General features: G+C 61.5%; 1 protein-coding gene across 2 annotated transcripts in view; it reads right to left on the reverse strand.

Annotated features, from left to right (window-relative positions):
- The window catches only part of TANGO2 (transport and golgi organization 2 homolog), a 24,252-nt gene extending 13,979 nt beyond the window's left edge, over positions 1-10,273 (reverse strand). For both annotated transcript variants that reach the window (XM_024763839.1, XM_024763838.1), the window contains exons 1-2: positions 10,249-10,273; positions 1,873-1,970 (exon numbers count right to left, since the gene is read on the reverse strand). In XM_024763839.1, coding sequence (XP_024619607.1) covers positions 1,873-1,928 — 56 coding nt within the window. In that variant the 5' untranslated portion in view covers positions 1,929-1,970; positions 10,249-10,273. The remainder of the gene's footprint in view (positions 1-1,872; positions 1,971-10,248) is intronic.
- Between the last annotated feature and the right edge of the window lie 4,082 nt (positions 10,274-14,355).

Here is a 14,355-nt window from a genome sequence, read left to right on the forward strand (position 1 = left end):
AATTTATATCATGTATACTTAACCACAAACACACACACACACAAAGTACAAATCTTCTCCTGACATCACTGGGTGGGGGGCCGGCAGTGAACTCAGTGATGGGCACTGGGGTGGGGGCAGAAGCTGCATTGCCAGCCAGGGCAGTGACAGCTTAGGTGGGAGGGAGCCCAGGTGAGGACATCCAGGCCTCCTGGCTCTGAGCCTGCCCCCCCCACTCCAGGAGCTGGGGGCCCCTCCTTGGTCTCCGATGGGCCCAGGGTCAGCTCACCAGGCTCTCCTCACGGCCCTGCTGCAGTGTCCCTCCCACAGCAGCCCCACCCCTACTACTCCCATCCTAGTCCCACATCACATGTGAGAGCTGCCCACCCCGGAGCCAGAAGCCCCTCTCAACCTCCAACGCCATCAGGCTAGGACAACATTTGAGATCAATGCTGAGACTGAGTCCCAGCCCTGGAGCTGTCAGAGGCAGGTCGTGGCAGGATACAGGCTCCCCTCCCCGTCCCTTCCGTTCCTTCTCACTCCCAGGAGAACAGGGGTGACCTCAGGGCTTGGCTGAATCCGTGAGTAAGAACCAAGGCAGCCATGGACTCGGTGGCCATCAGGCCGCGTGTCCTCACTTGTCAGGAGGAAGGAGTGCCACTCTCAGCGCAGGAGGCGACAGCGCCAGTGATCCATCCACCTGTTGCCTCAGCCCCACTCCGCCCTTCCTGGGGGCTCTGCAGTGGCTGCGTGTCCAGTTCTGTCAGCAGAGGGCGCTGGAGGGACGCTGCAGGGGGAGAGGCTTCTCTCCCAGGCTCTGCGTGCGGCTTCCCCAGCAACGAGCGCCCGACAGAAGCCAGCGCGAGCAGAGCGGGCAGACTTCCAGCAAGTGCCCAGAGAGCTCCCGGCCGCCCAGTATGCCACGGCTGTGCCCCCAGCAAGGTCTGGGTCTCAGCCTAAGGATGAAGGACAGGCTCTGCCTCGGGCACCCCGATCCCACAACAGTTTATATTTCCACGAGTTAGACATTCCCTGCTCGAATCACTGCTCCGGGGTTCTGTCCCCTGGCTGGACCCCGACTCACACGGCATGCTCTGTCGGGGTCTGTTCAGGGCCAACTCCCGGCCCCCAGCATGGCCCTGCTGCCCACTCCCCTGCAGGAAGGGGACACTGGGCACCCCTTGCTCCCCATTCCCCAGCCTGGAATGAGTTACTTCAGCCACACATCAGGTAGCACGGAATCCCAGAAGCCAGTTGAAATGTTCCAGATCTTGAGATGATGTAAACTTCTTAAGCAGTCGCACTAGTGCCTCATCTGTGATTGAGGGTCACATCCCAGCCTCATTCTCCATGTGGATAAATGTCGGTGGATTCCCACCAGGGTGCCGGGGAATGGAGGGGCGCTGTCCAGAGCCAGGGGTCATGGGGAGGAGAGGAAACCAGACCATGTGTGGCCCCTCCCTGGCCTCAGCCTCCTGCCTCCTCCAGCTGGTCCCCCAGCTTCCCTGACCCACCCCCCGCACTCTGCCCTCACCACCCAGACTGCTCACTGGCCACAGGCTCGAGCCCCACAAGCCAGGTCTCGCTCCCTGTCACTGTTCTGTTGCCACCTGATCCCCAGTCAGAGGTGCAGGGCTGTGCTGTACCCACGTCATTCCCCCATCCTGCCCACATGGCCACCTTCAGCGGCTCAGCCTTAGCATCTCTGCACATCGACTCAGGGTCCCTGCCCACACTGAGTGGCCACTGTGGGAGAGGGCAGGGCAGGGCCCGGGCAGTGTGTCCCAGGGCCTGGCCTCTGCCCCCGACACCGCACATGGAGCCCAAACAGGCACTGAGGATGGCGTGTTCCCAAGGCCGAGCAGGATAGCAGACGCAGCACGAGGGGGTTACCTGTACGCATTTTTGGAAACGGGGCGAGGATCGAACTTAAAGAAGATGATGCACATGGGTCCCCAAGGGGTGGCTTGGCTCACACGGGGTAACGAGGTCTGCGGGAGAAGGAAAAATGAGTTGAGTAAATGGCAGACGACAGAACTGCCTCCCAAACCTGCAAAGCTCCCTTGCCCAAATGGAACGGGCTCACGACACCCAGACCCTCGCTGGACGAGGAGACCGTGTGTCGGCTGCCCTGACACTCGCCCATCCCTGTAAACACGCTCCTGGGCACTGGTCAGACATTCCCCTGACGCCTGTGACCTCGTTGGCCCTGGATTGTTGGCAATTGCTTCTGGTTCTGGGGTCTGAAACGGAACACTTCCCACCTTGGGATTCACAGGAGGATGTTCCCACCACACTGACCCCGGCTTCAAAGCCATGCCAGCATCGCGTGGTGGGTGGGCGGGCGTGGTGGCTCTGGCCACCATGCAAAGAGAAGCCGAGGAGGGGCCGGAGCCCAAGGCCAGCACCACAGACACAACCGTGGCTCAGAGCCATGCAGTAGCTGCCTAGCACACAAGGCCTTCGGGCATCCCACCCTCCTCTCACTCGTGATCACTGGTCTGGCTGGCGCGGGTGGCAGGGTCAGGGTTCACCCCACTATTTTCCCTGTCAGCCCCCACGGGCCCTGGAGGGACCCCCAGGATTCAGCCCTGTGTTCCTCCAGGCACAGATGTGGTGACAGCCTCAGAGGACCAATTTTTGTGGCTGTGCAGCTGAGGCGCTGCCGCGGTGACAAGCGCCATCTGCAGCAGCCCGGGGCGCTAGGGGACACGCACCATGTGAGATGGGCTGCCAGCCGCTGCCCCCTACCAGGGACGCTGGGCCACATGCAGTGCTGATGCCGAAGGGCCCTGTGCAGAAGGGTTCCCCAAGGTGACGGGAACAGGCTGGGTTCCCGCCAGGGCGGCCTGGTAGTGTCCACTGGTGGCCATCATCCCAGGAGTGCCTGATGATCCCAATACTGGTAGGCAGACTGTTGGGACCAACCTCCCTGGTAAAAGCAACTCCAAACGCTTGAAAGAAGGTGAAAAATCTTAAAAGCAACCAAGAGCTGACAAGGTGGTGCAGGATTTAGCCAACATCTCAGAGAACACAGGAACCCAGAGAGGAAAGAGAGCAGAGTACAGCAGCAGTTTCTGCCTCAGGGCACTGGCCCATGGGGCAAACAGGGCTCTGGTGGCCTCAGGGGTGAGGGAGACAGAAGACACGGCCCAGGGCCGCCCCAGGACAGGGACCTAGGGTGGGGGGGTTGTATCCACAGCCACACCAGGACCGCAGGGGAGGCGCACAGAAGTGGGCGTGGTCCATGAGAAGCTCCATGTGCAGAGCTAGGCCACACCGGGGGTCCAGGGACTTGGTCTGATGGGTGCTTGCACTGGCAGTGCCCCTGGGCACCAGGCAAACCAAAGTTTTCCTCTTCATCACAGACTTCCGAGAAGTCTCACAAATAATTTCAAGAACAAAAAGCAGTACAATAGAAAGAACCACATAAAACAAAGCACCACAGCAAGAACCAGCAGTAGTCCCCACACGTCCCAAAAACCAGCCACTGAGTGCAAGAGAAAGGAGCTCAGGAATATCTGCAGGGAAAGGACATTATAAAGAGTAAATGAGGGGTCCACCCAGCACCAGAAAGACCCTTTAGAAACAGAAGCCCCAGGAAGTACGACTTAAAACTTGGCAGACAATGTTGGAGCAGATTAGGCACAGAGAATGAGAACCACCCAGAACGCAGTGCAGGGTGATGGGAAGCACCCTAGGCGTCGCAGGGCCGGGTCATCCCACCTGTCTCGTGTAGCTGGTGGGGCTCCCAGTACCTGCCACGTGACCGGAGTCCAGCACAGAAGACACAGGTCCCCCACCCTGAGGGGGCTGGTCTCTCCCAGACACAAGGATGCTCCAGGCAAGGTGTCATCTGTGGCAACCAGGCTGGCCAAGGTCAATGGGAGAAGCCCTGCTGAGATCCCACCGACCCCGGCCCCTCCAGGACAGAGGGCTGCCTCACCAGGAACACACTACTCTGGGCGGTCAAAGGAGGCCAGCATGCCTGCCATCCCCCCCCCACGCCCAGCCCAGGCTGCATGACCGGCACTGGGTGAGGTCGCCGGCCACCGCTGCTCACAGGCCAGATGCAGAGCCCCCCAACTCGGCTGCAGCACCCTGCCACCCTAGCTGGCCCAGGTGGGTGGCAGACAAGCCCTCCAGAAGGTGGTGGCAAGAAGGGCTCCGTGGTCAGAGGAAGGCTGCCGAGAGGTCTCCGGGCAGCTGCTGCCAAAGGTGTGGGCGCGGAACCCAGGGCTGCGGCCTCAGTGAAGAGTGAAGACGCGGTCATTGGGAGGGAAGGACCAGAGGAAAGCCAGCCCCTGGGGAGGAGACCATCAGGAACTGCCTTTCTCTCCAATCCCTCACCCCCCACTCGAGCCAGGCCCGCTGCCAACTGGCCCCTCCCCTTCCCGCTTCACTCCCACCACCCCCAGCACCCTCCTTCGCAGGTCCTGTGGGTGCAGGGACCTTCTCCCATCCTGCCCCCACCCAGGCCAAACTCCAACACCCTCTTCGGGGCCTGGCGAGTCCTCCCTGACACCCCTGTGACTTTCGGAGCTCCCAGAGCAAGCCCTGGACACACCACTGCCGTCCCACCACTGCACTGCAGCAGGGCACTAACTGGGGTATCCTGCCTGGGGTGCTCCGCTGCTGGGAAACGCTCCCCTCCGCTCCCAAGGCTTCCAAGGCCATGGAGTGGGAAGGTGAGGTGGGGGGAGCAGTTCAACAGGTCCCACTGCTCCAGGTAAACTCAGCGCTCCTCCTCACCAGGTGACACCTAAGCCTGTCAGGAGGAAGTCACCCTGAAGAGCACCTGGGCTGGCAGGTGCCGAGGAAGGGGGGTCGACCAGGGCAGAAGCACGCCGGCTTTCTAACGCCATCCCCGCCCCGCCCGTCTCCACCTGGAGCCCGGGGTGTCCACACACCGTCAGAGCTCTTTGTCTGCTGGGGCCGCCATGAGGGCCGGGTGGCCAGAGGCAGAGGCAGAGCCAGAGGTGGGCAGGAAGGTCCTGGGGCCTGACGAGGAGTTTCACCCACGGGCCTCAGCGACCACAGGGAGGACGCCGCCTGGAGATGGGCAAAGCCTGCGGCTTCAAGCGATACAGGAAGCAGTGCCGGCCCCACGGGTGTGGAGGCCGCTAAGGTGACGCGCACACCCTGCCAGGTGTGCGGATGGCAGTCGGATGCCACACGCCTGCCCTCTTCAGGTGAGGGGGCTCCCTCCCTCCCCCTCCTTCCCTCCCCCTCGCTTGGCCCCATGGCAAGCAGGATGGCAGTGGGGGACCCAGGCCAGGCGAGCAGGGCCCCCACCCGATGGGGCAGGTGATACACTGACCTGGAGGAGGCCAGGCCCCAGAGCCACGGGGCAGGGGAGGGACAGATGGGGACCCACTTCCCAGGTCGGGCACATCCTGGGCAGGCTCCTCTCTCACCAAGAGTTCAGGTGGTGCCAGAGGCCACACAGGGGCTCTGGGGGATGGGGGTGCCTGCTGGCTGCACTCGGGGTTATAGTGTGGGCACACGTGGGGTCTCCTGACCCCTGTACATGCTCTCAGGATGCCCCGGGCATTGGACCTGCCCATCTGCACCCTCTGGCACACAAACGAGCTGCTCCAGCCATGCATGGAAATGCTCGGAAGCCAGCGTGCCCCTGAGCATCCCTGTTGACCCTCCCCAGGTGCGAGCAGCCCCCAGGAAAGCTCATAGTGGGGCAACCGGCTCCGTCCTGGCCACAGTCCTGGAATCACTGTGCCCACGTGTATCTCGCTGGGGGGCTGCCTTACAACTGCCTTGCATACAGGGATGCCGCCAGGCCCCAGACGGGCCCCCACGGAAGGAAGACCCCAGACGGTGGCCTGGGCTGAGGGGAAGCCTCATGGGCAGCAGTCTGAGGGGGCCTCCCGGGAATGCAGCATGCAGGCTGTGAGATGGCCGAACATCCTGACAAATGCCCGGGGTGCCCGCGTGGCGTGGCAGTGGGTCCCTGGGCCTGGTGGCAGAGAGAAGCCATCTTTGTCACCACCAGGGTTGGGGGGGCATGTCATTTTGTGCTCACCGCAAGGCCCCGAAGGAAGGCCCCTGCCCATGGCTCCACATACTCCACAGATGTATGCTCCATCACAAGCACAGGACCCCGCCACCCTGTCTTCTTGCCACCTGGCTGTGCAGTTCACCCACGCCCGGGGTAGCGGCGTCCCCCACCTGCCTGCTGCTGCCCAGGGCATGTGTGCCTTCTATCCACTCTTGCCATCCAGCTTCCACTCATGCAGAGCAACACAGCAGGGCCCGGCACGCACGTTCTACAAACAGGCTGAGGACCTTCCTGACAGGTGCCTTCCTGTCTCCCAGGCAGACACCCAGGAGGCGGAATCACTGGGCAGGGGGTGACGCTCTTAGATTAGCATGCCTGGCCGACTCCCTCCAATGTCTGGCGCAGGGGCGTCCAGCACGAGGGGACCCGCCACTGCTCCCCCCACCCTCACCGCAGTGGCAGGAGATGCTCAGGTGGTCTGCTGGCATCCCCCAGCAGCCACTGGCACACCGTGCCAGGATCCAGGGCCTCTGTCCCACAGAGTGGTGGCATTGGGGTGGGGTGGCCCATCCCTCTGCCTGTGCTGCCTCCATTGGAACCCATCTGTCCTTCCACAGCAAGTCCCCCCACTTGTACTGCATGGCTCTCGCCCTCCTCATCCCAAAGCAAGAGCCCCTTTCTCTTGATTTCCGTGCGTGGTTGCATTTGGGCTTTGTTCTAGGATATATCCAGGGTCTGCCTATGTAGGAGGTGTGAGCCACGGACCCCCATGCTTCCCAGCAGACGGGCATGCTGTCTGCCACCACCTGGGCCACGCCCTGGACACCCCACCACTCGGCCCCTCAGCCCCTGAGCTTCAGCACATGCTGTGGTATCTGGAAGGTGAGTCTCCCTCTTGGCTTTTCACAGAAGCTTCTAAAACTCCGACTGATCAGGGCACATCAGGCACTGTGGGGCACCCGTGTCCATGAAGTGACACAGATGAGGAAGTCCACAGCCCGGAGCTGGAAGCCAGGCTGTCTGTCCACAGCGGTGTCCACCTGCCTGAGCAGCATGGGGCAGAGCGGGACCCCACCCATGAGAGCACACCACTCGGCGCTTGTACGAGGTAAGGAAGAAGCAAGACTCATGCGTGGGTACAGAAGCAGGGCAGGCCACCTGACCAGGGGACAATGGAGACCTGCAGGGAGACGTCTGGGTGCTAGTGACGGTGTCCACACCCTGATCTGGATGGCGGCTGCATGCTGGGCTCACTCTGCACCATCCCTGGAGCTGGACGCTACACACTTCCGGTAGGGAAAACAGGATCATCCACCAGGAAAGCTGCCCATGAGGAGAACATGGACAGATCCTGCCCTCCTTCCCCGCTGGCTTTGAGTTGCTACTCTGGGTGGGGGGCACTGAGGGGTGAGGCAGGAAGAGCAATTCTCGGGAGACCGGGCAAGGCGGATCCAGCCCCGGCTCAGAGCTCCTCAGAACAGGATGGAGCGGCCAGGCTGCCCTGAGTTCTGCACAAGGACCCACACACTCAGGTGACCGCCGGGTGGGGTGGGAGCCTGTGCCCTCGGGGAGCACTTCCCTCTGTCAGACAGAGGGGAGCACGCTGGCCAGAGGCAGCGAGGAACGCAGGGACGCATGCAAGCAAGCAGGAACAAGGGGGCCTGGGCCAGCGGGACAGTGAGGCCCCGGGTCCCAGCAATCAGTCTCCTCTGGCTGTTCCTTAGGGCTCTGGGCAGGGGGTGACGGAGCCCTAGAGTCGGCGGCTCCACTCCTTATGCCCAGCACCGCACACATGTGGAGGAACGCGGTCAAGGCTAGCCAGCCTGTCCATCTGGCCTTGAGCAGAGGAGCTGGGCACCCCACCCACCCTGCACAGGGCAGAGCAGGACAGCAGGAGCTGCTCTTTACAAGTGATGTGTGACGTCCCCCCAGGCTGCCAGCAGAGGAGGTAAACACATGGGAACACATTGTCGCTGTTCCGGAGCCTTCGCTGAGAAAGCCCTGCCATCCTAATCATTCCAAGCAGCCCGCCACCACCCCCCAAACACCGCGCCCTCCTCCCCGCCCACGACCTAGAACTCCACAATCTACGCTCTGTCATCTGGCTGATAAGTAGCATTTCACCATGACACATTTTCTATGGCGACACTCTTTCCTGAGATCTTCAAGATGTCTTAGGAGCACTAATTCAGCCTCATACCAAGTATCATTGTCCCTTCAAGGTTCAAAACGGCAACACAGATGAGGGGTACAGTGAGCCACGGCGAGCTCTGGATGCTCCGCACCCCGGCCCCTCATGGCAGGAACAGCTTCCCCACAAGGCGGGGGCCAGCCTGGCCTTATGGCGGCCCCTATGGCTCACATGGTTAATAGGGGAGGAAGGGGGCATTCCCACCAGCCCCTTGAAAGAGGGTGGAAGCAAATACTTATAGTAGGCATGGTCCTGAAGACCCAGCAGAGCCGCCCTGAGTACCAGGAGGTGGGGGCTGGCCTCTTTACTTTTAAGCGTGTATCCATTATTTCTGCAACCTAAAAAAAAAAGTTGAGAGGGAAAAAAAAAAAAACCTTCATCGATACCCTGAAAAGGGAATTCAGTGGTCCAGGGGTGACCTCATTCTCTCAGAGCCCATCACCAAACCCCGAGGTCCAGACCAACAAACTGTCCTCAACACCGGCTGACATGGTGCCAAAGGATGGACCCAGTCCTCACACATCTGGGGTGTCAGTGACGAGTGTGGCCCTATTTGTAGCAGCCCACCTACCTCCCTGCCCTGGGCTACCGACATCCTCAGAAGCAGCAGCATCCACGGACAGGCGAGTGGGACTGGGAGGCGCCTTCTAGAGCAGCAGCCAGCACAGGAATAAGTCCCCACAACGCCACATGTGACTACACCCAGGGTAAACATGATCAAAGTGACAGCCCAGAAATGAAAACACAAAGAAAGCGTGAGGCAGTAATACGGCTCAGGGGCTGGGCAGCAGGGCAGAGCTGACAGCTAGTGGCCTGGTCTGAGGGGCCTGCATTCTGCAGACACACCAGTAACACACAGCCACAGGACTGCAGGACACATGCTTTTGAAGTGAATGGTCAGGGGTCCAAGTGGGTGGGAGCACCAGGGCAACATGCTCCGCCCACTGGAAGCCCTGGGAACCTGGAGAGGGGGGAACAGAAGCTCTGCTGTGTCCACCTGCCAACACAGCCACCCTCCTGCAGCCCCACCCCACACGAAAGGTCACCCGACACAGGAAGGTTCTTGGGAGAGGGGCTCAGGAGGAGAGGCCAACCCTGGCTCTTACTGACCTTGGGAACACCATTGGCCCTCAGCCTGAGTTTTCTTTGCTGTGAACGGTATCTGGCCAACAAACACTTGCCATGAAAGGATGCCCAGAAGACTAAGGAACAAGCAGCAAAAAGCGATTCCCAAGAACTACCAGCTGCAGGCGCCCCATACAGCACCATTACTGCACAGCTGCCGCATGGAAACAGCAACAGCAAAACATCAGTGGGCAGGTCCGCAGCAGGATGGCAGCGGCAGGCCTGGCTGACCATGTGACATCCCCAGTGGAGGACAGGCGGGGGCTTGAGCCTCAGGGACCGGTCCAAGGCCAGAAGGCCCACGTCAAATCTGTGGCCCAGAGGCGAGCATGGTAGCTGCTGGGCGGGAAGGCATCTTAAAGCCCAGAGGCTACAAGGCCTTGCCCAGCGTGCAGGCCTGACCAGTCCCCTCCCCTGACGCCCTGGGGGGAAGGTCTGAGTACTGAGCCACCCCAGGAAGACCGTGTCCAGACGCACAGATGACCTGGCACTTGCTGCCTCCCCGGAGAGACATCAGCTGTCACCCGCAGCAGGGCGCAGGGAGGGAGCAGCGTGACTCAGGGCTCTGGGGCCGTCAGCCGCGTAGCCCACCCACCCTCGCCCCGCGGTGACCGCGCAGCTCCCGGCCTGCCAGTCTGCCCCACCGAGGGACACCGGCCCTGCCTGCGGGACCCACGCCCCACCCAGGCGGGGACACTGGAAACGCCTTCCAGGAATGGGAGGAACGCTCCTTCGGCCGAGGTTGGCTTGGTCTCCCCGGACCGGTCGCTGGATTTGCATTCACCGCCTCGAGAAGGGGAAACTGAGGCAGGGCGGGTTGTACGGCCGCTTCCGACTCCGAGACCCGCTTCCCGACTCCGAGCCCCGAGCACCGCGGGGAACGCAGCCGGCCACCCGCCGCCGACCACCCACCGCCCGTAGTCCACCGCGTACTCACCGCCTCCGCCGCCGCCGCCGCCGACTTCCGGGTGCTGCGCCCGCGCGCCGTCGCCACCGCCCAGGCCCCGCCCCCACACAGTCTGCGCGCTCCCAATGGGCAGCGTGGCTAGGGGCGGGGCGGCGCGCCGCGAGCCGGAGCACAGTTGGCTGCGCGTACCATCGCTCCGGGCTGCACCTCCCGGCGCCCCGCCCCCGGGGCTGCGCCAAGCGCCCGGCTGCGCCTCGTGACCCCTGCAGCCTTCGCAGCTCGTGTGGTTCAGACACCGGCCCTGGGCCCTGCCCTCGAGGACATGTCACCTGCCCGCCCAGCGTCCCGCGCTGCACTGGGCCCTGCTGGAGGCTCTGCGGGGATGCTCACTGGTGGGGCCCTGCTCGCCCCCTCCATGCCTCTGAACTGGCCATCTTCCTCATTGCACCCCTGACCCCTGACATCCCTGCCAAACTCAGGACAGACCCTGGACCGGCCACTGCAGCCTTTAACCCACCTCGAGGCTGTTCTGCAGGGCCGGCCCCAGGATGAAGGTCTGCCGGCTTGATCTGCACCGGGTTACAAGTGAGCAAGAGGCTGGGAAGGGGCACTGACCCGGGCCCTTGCAAGAGGACAGAGTCGTTCACTGGGCTCCCTGCGCACATTTGCCTCTGGGCTGTGTCTGGGGTCTGAGTGCAGAGAAAGTGGGGAGTCAGAGGCCCAGGGCTTGCTCCAAAGTGGGCCCTCAGCAAATAGTTATATTAAGGTTAATAACAATGTGCTAAGTGCTCTAAACCCAGAGTTGCAGGACACAGCTCTCATTTATCCCATTTTACAGATGCAAACATCGAGGCTCAGAGCAGTTATGTATGTCACTTGCTTGAAGTCAAAAGAAGGTGGCAAGCAGCAGAGGCTGGATTAGCTCCACAGCTCTGCGTTGAGGTTGTAAGTGCCCTGATCCTTCCTTGGAGCACTGACGCCCTGTGAAAACTGGGGCTCAGAGAGGGCAAGGGCCTGGCTGGTAGTAAACAGACAAAAGTAAAACCCAAACATGCATGACACCCCCAAAGGCCCATTCCACCTTACTCTCTTGCCATTTCATCTATGTTCCTCCCGGAACTCAACAAAAGCCCTTTACAGGTACGGAAGCCAAGGACTCCCGACGTCCAAGGATTCCCGACGTCCAAGGACTCCTGGCCAGCAGGCAGCAGACCCAGTGAGACACTCAGTCCTCCCTCCTGCCATCTGGCAAGAGAGTCATGCTGGGTGGGTGCCAGTGACCCCCTCCTGGCAGCTGGATCATGCAGTCCAGCCAAGAGGTAGTAGTGTTGAATAAGCAGGACCTGGGGGGCTTGGAGGCGAGTGACCATGCCCTGGGGGATGGGGCAGCAGCTGCAGTGGTCTGCCCCAAATCACTGGGCCAATGCCTTAGAGGGGTGGGACACAGACTGGTCAAGCCCTCCTGAGCAGTGCCTTCCCATTACCTGCAAAGGGGGATGCAGCCATGCTTGGGTTCCGTGGAGGTTTAAATCCCACTTTACCATCGCCCAATGAGATGCATCTGGGTGGGGGTGGTCTCAGGACTACAAGGGGTTCACTGCTACCCCACCTCTAAATACATACATCCAGGGGCTTGCCTGGTGGTCCAGTGGTTAAGACTTCACCTTCCAATGCAGGGGGTGCAGGTTCGATCCCTGGTCAGGGAGCTAAGAAATTCAATAAAGACTTTAAAAATGGTCCACGTTAAAAAAAATCTAAAAAAGAAATACATACATAGATACATCCTTAGATGGGGAGCTCATTACCTTGTGTGGTCACCCTTTTGATCTCATGCATCTGCAACTGTTGGGAAGTTCCTCCTAATATCTGGCTGAAACCTTTTTCTCCCTGCAGCTTTCCTCACATGCCCCAGGTATGTCCCTACAGAGTTGGCCAAAAGCCAGGTAGAGAGGGCAAAATGGAGGAGACCAGGCTACTGGGCCCTGTGGCAGTGGTCTAGGGGTAGAGACCATCTCTTCTGCACTCTGTTTCTGACCCCCATCTGCAGCCTGGGTCATGGTGGGTCCTCGTGGAACTGGCACTGCCTGCCTGCCCCGACCCTCCGTGCAGCTGGTGAGCCAGCTTGACGGCAGACAGGTCTCTGGAAGCCTGTCAGGAGAGGTGGGGGTAGGGATGAGGGGGGATGGAGGGAGTCCTCACTTGGGCCGATTTTGGTACACAATTCTCCCCTTTGCCCTCTCAGCAGAGATCTGTCCAGCCCCTCTTGCCACCATCAGCAAGTGTGTGGGAAAGGGGTGGTGCTGGGCCACAAGGTCATTATGAGAGGAGGGGCTGCAGGAGGACCAGGGCCCAATGCCCTTGGAGAGATCCACAGAGAACTTTGGGCTAATTGAATCCACTTCTAAATATAGGAAAGGGTCTGTCATGTTCTGGAGAGGGACCCTTCATTCTGCCCACCCAGAGCTTCAAGCAATATCCCTGTGCCAGGGTGCCAAATGGCTGTCACTTCTAGTGCTGGTGACACCTCCAGTGCCAATTCCAGTCAGTTGGCTGTGGCTGCCTGGCTCTGAGTGGCTGCTGGGGGTTGATTTGTCATGTATGCCAGGGTACAGGGGAACCCAATGTGGTACCAGTGGTGAATTCTAGCCCCAAATCATTTCCATTTCTTTGTTCTGACCAAGGAACTTCTGGGTGAACACAGTGGACCCCTGATGTGGGTGGATAAGACATGAATGTCTCTCCCCCACCGTCCCCCCAGTTAGCACTGTGGTGGGCCATGTGGCTCTGTGCAGCCTTGGGGAATACGGTGAGCTGAGGATCTGGTCATCTCCAGGTGCAACCAGAGCAAGAATGGCTTAGAACCACGCACGAGCCAGGGTCACTGGACAGGGACCCCCTGAAACAAGCCCCACTGGGCAGCATCCACACTGGTGCCCCCTGCACCCCAAAGTTACCTGGAGCTGGCCTAGGGTTGTGGTCCCATTTGTGGTCATGTGTGTGCCCTGTGTCACTGCAGGGACCAGGTGGCTGCTCTCCACCTGGCAGGGAAATGTAACCTGTGCTAAACCCAACTCGGGTGACTGAGCCCCACAGGGATCCTGCATGACCCCAGGTAGGGTGGAGGAAATGGACACCAGAAAGTGGGGAAAATGCACACACAAACTTCTCCTCCCCAGGCCCAGACCTGTGGCCTTTCGGTGAGCTGCGTGAGGGAGGCCAGTCCCTGGGGCCCTGCAGGATGGGCTGAGCCCACGGTGTCTGTCGAGTTATCCCTGACCGAGGAGGAAAACCGCTGTTCACCGAGGGGTTCCTTTCTACCCTTGAAAAACTGCCAGCCCCACCCACTCCGGCCTCCACAGTGGGAACCCTGGGACAATGAGGGTGGGAGAGCGCCCGGGCCCCGGAGTCAGATGGACTGGGTTGGAGCCCCGGTGACCTAAAGCTAGTGAGAACCTCTCTGAGCCTCAGTTTCCCGTCTGTAAAATGGGAGGGCAGCAGAACGCTCCCTCGCGGATTGTGGGGAATACACACAACTGACGCTGAAGGGAGGGCGTGGCGCCCAGCGCCGGGCCAACAGCAGGCGCTGGAGCAGGATACCTGGGAACTGGGGGTGGTGATAGAGCGACCCGGCCCGAGTCCGGCGATGGGGCGTCCGGCCTGCTCCCTTCCCCGCTCGGGCCGGACGGTCCGGGGACGTCCTCCAAGGCTACCGGGAGGGGGCGACCCGCCGGAAGGGGCGGCCCGCGCCCGGGCCTCAGCCGCAGAGGTCCCGGCAGGTGCCCGGGCCTCCGCTACTCCACGAGGGGCCGTGGTCGGCAGAGACGGACATCCAGAGCGCCCAATGGCAAGCCGGTGTCTCCCCACGCCCGTCCAATCGGTGCTGGCTGCCGGGCCTCCCGACCAATGGAAACACTGGCGGCGGCGGGGCGGGGCGAGGGTCGCCGCGCCGGCAGGCCCTCTTTGCGCACGGGCCGCGAGAGGGGCGGAGGGCTGCCACGGGCTGCGCTGGCCTCGGGGAGTGAGTCCTGCCCCGGTGCGAGCGGAGGCCCCGGGACAGTCACTTGCGCCCGACCGGGGACGCCGCTCGCCGAGGGACCCGGGGACGCCCGTCTGGGGCGGGGGCCGCGCTGCGGCGCC

The sequence above is a fragment of the Neophocaena asiaeorientalis genome, unplaced genomic scaffold (assembly GCF_003031525.2).
Source record: "Neophocaena asiaeorientalis asiaeorientalis breed wild unplaced genomic scaffold, Neophocaena_asiaeorientalis_V1.1 scaffold110, whole genome shotgun sequence".
Lineage (NCBI taxonomy): Eukaryota > Metazoa > Chordata > Mammalia > Artiodactyla > Phocoenidae > Neophocaena > Neophocaena asiaeorientalis.